The 4,972-nt window shown below is 43.2% G+C and overlaps 2 protein-coding genes across 2 annotated transcripts in view; both read right to left on the bottom strand.

Moving 5' to 3' along the window:
- Pmar_PMAR006945 (G2/mitotic-specific cyclin-B, putative) overlaps positions 1 to 434 on the bottom strand; it is a gene marked incomplete at both ends in the record, with an annotated part of 2,118 nt that extends 1,684 nt beyond the window's left edge. The window contains one exon of the mRNA XM_002783373.1: positions 297 to 434. Coding sequence (XP_002783419.1) covers positions 297 to 434 — 138 coding nt within the window. The remainder of the gene's footprint in view (positions 1 to 296) is intronic.
- A 734-nt stretch (positions 435 to 1,168) lies between these two features.
- Positions 1,169 to 4,972, bottom strand: part of Pmar_PMAR006948 (mitotic cyclin-CYC2, putative) — a gene marked incomplete at both ends in the record, with an annotated part of 4,843 nt that continues 1,039 nt past the window's right edge. The window contains 6 exons of the mRNA XM_002783374.1: positions 1,169 to 1,202; positions 1,340 to 1,576; positions 1,887 to 2,003; positions 2,051 to 2,161; positions 2,216 to 2,310; positions 2,359 to 2,485. Coding sequence (XP_002783420.1) covers positions 1,169 to 1,202; positions 1,340 to 1,576; positions 1,887 to 2,003; positions 2,051 to 2,161; positions 2,216 to 2,310; positions 2,359 to 2,485 — 721 coding nt within the window. The remainder of the gene's footprint in view (positions 1,203 to 1,339; positions 1,577 to 1,886; positions 2,004 to 2,050; positions 2,162 to 2,215; positions 2,311 to 2,358; positions 2,486 to 4,972) is intronic.

Genomic DNA, 4,972 nt, shown 5'->3' on the forward strand with positions numbered 1-4,972 from the left:
ATCAATAATGTAGAAGTTGCATAAAAGTACAGTGTGTGTCAATCTGATGCGCAAATATGTGCTATTTTCTGATATTAATTGCGAAGCGAGCGGAGTATATACCGCAACAACAGGCACTTTCACGTTGTGCGTACGTGCAGAATTATTCTGGCTTAACTACGAAGCGTGGAAGGTTGTCTGATAGACCAAAAGACTCCTCTATACGCGGAGGTTTTGGGCAAAATCGGAAAACTCGATTCTGCGAACAGCTCGAAGAGATATGCACGAAGAACTTTAATGACGGAGAAATGTCCTACCCGGGGATCGAAACGGGGACCTATGTCAAATTCATTGATGGAGTCCATGGACGTGGACTCAGTGAGCTCCGCCCCTTCGCCACGAAGGGCAAGTTTATCCTCCACAATAACACACATTAGCATATCAAATCCACACATACTGTATAAAGACTAACGCAATAGGAATATATAACATCGGTTCAGACGAACGAAAGACAAACGACTGAGAAACCAACAATAATATCTTCAATGCATTCGGAAAGGTAATAAACTGTCTATCACCACCTAGCATAGAGAATATAAGGAATATAATAAAGAGTTTCACCCGCGATATGACAAAGACCAGTGAGAATAATTTCACGACTACTGCATATCGCCAATATTGCATTTAACAGAGAAATACGCCACTTCACGTAAAACGGCTGAAACTCCATAATATTAACGACCATATGCACCATGCAAATCACACAAAAAAACTGACAAGAACAAACACGTGATTCACATATATCCCCAACTCCTCCTCCATAACACAACAGACATATAAAGTCATTTAACCATGATAATAACATGTGCTCAAAAATCAACAGTAAACCCAACCCGCTGAGAAGAACTAACAAAGACCAGCATGACTATTCCCAACACAATACTGCCCACAGAAAGTATTCGTCACTCTGTAGTATAACTCATGCATTGCGTGCTTACAGCAGCATACGAAACTAATTGAATCGGGCAAGCGATCATATACGACGATAATAATCACGGGGCTTCATTTTACAAACGAATAAGCGTCCAACAACTGGCATTCCTCAGGACGATAGTCTCTAAAATCATAGACAATTTCTTGCGTGATAAATCAGTATTGTACACGAGATGAAACTCTCCAGCTTTAATCTTCATCCGAGCACCATACGGGACACACTACGGAACCTGAAAACAACAACAAATAAAATCAAGACCAATATTTGCCCTCAATATCGAATTCAGTTGACCAATTAAACTCAATTTCCTCTATCACGAACGATGCTCACATCACGACCTACAGTATTCTCCCACACCCCACTCACTTGGAGAGCTGAAACTTCTTCTTCACAGCCCTGAGTTGCGTCCCCGAATGGTCCTCATTGGTAGCTACTTGCAATAATGCACATAGTTCCTTCGCCACCACCTTCACGTCGTGCTCAGTGTTAGGACAATGCACGGCCACATGTGGTGGCCACGCTGTCGGCTTCCTCAACAACTTGTTGGATAAATACAAGGCGCCTGCCGCTAACTGACTTGCGGAATACCTCAACATACTATACCTGATCAAAATAGAAATAAATGATAATGTCGAAATTATATAATATCATATCAAAAGAAGATAGAGGTAAACATTATATAAATATTTCCTGGTTAAATAGATATATAATATGAAATAATGGAGTTTCACCCGTGACGTGAAAAAAAGTACAAACATATTTCACAAGCCGCTGCATACCGCCAATATCGGACTTTTCACCGAGTACTACGCCACTTCACGTGAAACAGGTGAAACAGGTGAAACTCCAGTACATACAGTGAAACGTACACTAATGTAGCCATACAATATGAAACAGAGACAAACCCACTTACTCTGGCAATGCAAGCTCCAGACAATACTGGGATAAGAAGAAGTGCTTCTCATCGGCTTCCATGACCTTAGCATACCGCAACAGGAAGAACATCGGCGACGGGGTAGTCATGCAGAACCTGAAGCAAATACCAATACAACACTAAAAGAGGGAAGAGACACTTACCCAAGCGTGTTGAGAATGTCAACTTCCATCTCCATCACTTCGTGACGTTGATAAGTCCTGTCGCATATACTGACAATGTCCTTCATCTCGGGAGGATATATATCTTCATATCTGACAGAAACACCGTCTTCTTCTCATACCACTCCTCAACCAACTTCGACTCACTTAGAAGCAATCAATAAACAAGTAACACCAACCAACTGCAGTCGTGTACGTGGAAGATTAGGACACTGCTCAAGGTAGCGATCAATCAAGTTAACCTGAAAACACACAAAATCATCAACCAAGGGAGCATCATCGATAGCTACCGTTAAGTAGAGCGTCTCAGGAACCAACTTGAACTTCCAATGGACCTCAACTAACCAATCGATCAGAACTGCACGCATACGCTGAGTGATATCATTCTGGGTTCTCTGCATGTAGTCGCTGGACTGTCTGTATCTGAACGAACGGAGAAGATACTTTCCTCACTGTGGAACGATAGAGTCGTCCTACTTTTGTTCAACGCCGTTCATATTGACAAAGATAGGGTTGACATATTCCGCCACGAACTGAGGGTCGCCGAGATCCTGAAAATCGTCCCTCACTGGAGGGATGAACTCCTGAGTGAACGTCACTTGACGATCCTCTGGGGGAATGGTGTCCTTCCAGTCAATCACTGGGCTCATGGACTCCATTCTAGCCGGTGTGGTGCCCTGCATGATAGTATCATCAAGATCGTCCCCTAATCGTGCCTTGCCTCGCGAGGCCGCGCCTGTTGTCATCCTGCAAAACCAACCAGAATCACCACCAAGACGAGACTCACCCGTGTGAGCAGGCAGAAAGTTCGAAGTGTTGCTGAGGTCCATGAACACCTCCCGTTTACGGGTTTCCATCACAGCATGACCCTCCTTCCCAATAGGGACGTTTTCAGACCGCTGAGAGTGCTGTGAACGGTTGCTAGTGAGCATAGTAGATAGAAGTTGTTTGTTAGAGTCGATATCGACCACTGTTGCAAATCGCGCTCGCCCTCAAAAATCGATCATTCTTGCAAAGTGCATGTATGATGCAGAATGTCGTCAACAAACACTACGTTCCTTAATGTAATTAATTACCCCATACTACCTTACGATTATTTAAGGGACAGTTTCACAATCCTATCGCATTCCTCGGACGTGAGGAAGTCGTCGAATATCATCAACAACGGCTCGGTCAAGGGGGAGAACGGCTCGAGGGAAGACGATCTCATCAGAAACACAACTAAATCAATGCATATACAATGTAACAATGACTATGAACATGTGTTGTGAATCACAACTTGTGATCAGAATACCCGTTTGGGACAGTGATAGCGACAACTATAACCTCCACAATCACACACATTTGCATATCAAATCCACACATTTTGTATAAAGGCTAACGCAATAGGAATATACAATATCGGTTCAGACGAACGAAAGATAAACGATTGAGAAACCAATAATAATATTCTCTATGGATTCTGAAAGGTAATAAACTGTCTATCACCGCATAACATAGAGAATATAAGGAATATAATGAGTTTCACCCGTGATATGAAAAAGACCAGTGAAAATAATTTCACGACTACTTCATATCGCCAATATTGCGTTTTCACAGAGAAGCACGCCACTGCACATAAAACGAATGAAACTCCTGCTTTAAGGAAAAGCGTTGCTTCTCCGCGGTTGAAACCGTGCCGGAGAGCTGTCTTTCAGCGAAGCCTGGTTTAGGACAGCGACTGACACAATCGCTACCGGCACAAGGAGACAACCTGAGTCCTCCAAGCTGCCAAGCTAGTCACACAAGCTAGACTGTCTTGACAACCTGGAGTAGTGTATGTGTTAAGCGTGATATTTAACCGAGGTCCCCGACGTAGGTCCTAGGGGCACTTCAGGTAACAAGCTTGAGTGGCTTACGACAGAAGCTTACTATTCTAAGAGTCCTTAGTGTACCTTGCGTGTCATCCTCCGCAGTGCCCAAATGGCAGTCGAGAGTCGACACGCGCTCTACCACAATCCGGAGGCTGGAGGTTTCAATAATATAAACGACCATATGCACCATGCAAATCACACAAAAAAACTGACAATAACAAACACGTCGTTCACATATATCCCCAACTCCTCCTCCATAACACAACAGACATATAAAGTCATTTAACCATGATAATAACATGTGCTCAAAAATCAACAGTAAACCCAACTCACTGAGAAGAACTAACAAAAACCAGCATGACTACTTCCAACACAATACTGCCCACAGAAAGTATTCGTCACTCTGTAGTATAACTCATGCATTGCGTGCTTACAGCAGCATACGAAACTAATTGAATCGGGCAAGCGATCATATACGACGATAATAATCACGGGGCTTCATTTTACAAACGAATAAGCGTCCAACAACTGGCATTCCTCAGGACGATAGTCTCTAAAATCATAGACAATTTCTTGCGTGATAAATCAGTATTGTACACGAGATGAAACTCTCCAGCTTTAATCTTCATCCGAGCACCATACGGGACACACTACGGAACCTGAAAACAACAACAAATAAAATCAAGACCATTTGCCAAGTAAACTCAATTTCCTCTATCACGAACGATGCTCACATCACGACCTACAGTATTCTCCCACACCCCACTCACTTGGAGAGCTGAAACTTCTTCTTCACAGCCCTGAGTTGCGTCCCCGAATGGTCCTCATTGGTAGCTACTTGCAATAATGCACATAGTTCCTTCGCCACCACCTTCACGTCGTGCTCAGTGTTAGGACAATGCACGGCCACATGTGGTGGCCACGCTGTCGGCTTCCTCAACAACTTGTTGGATAAATACAAGGCGCCTGCCGCTAACTGACTTGCGGAATACCTCAACATACTATACCTGATCAAAATAGAAATAAATGATAATGTCGAAATTATATAATA

This window comes from Perkinsus marinus (assembly GCF_000006405.1).
Source record: "Perkinsus marinus ATCC 50983 genomic scaffold scf_1104296937060, whole genome shotgun sequence".
Classification (NCBI taxonomy): domain Eukaryota; phylum Perkinsozoa; order Perkinsida; family Perkinsidae; genus Perkinsus; species Perkinsus marinus.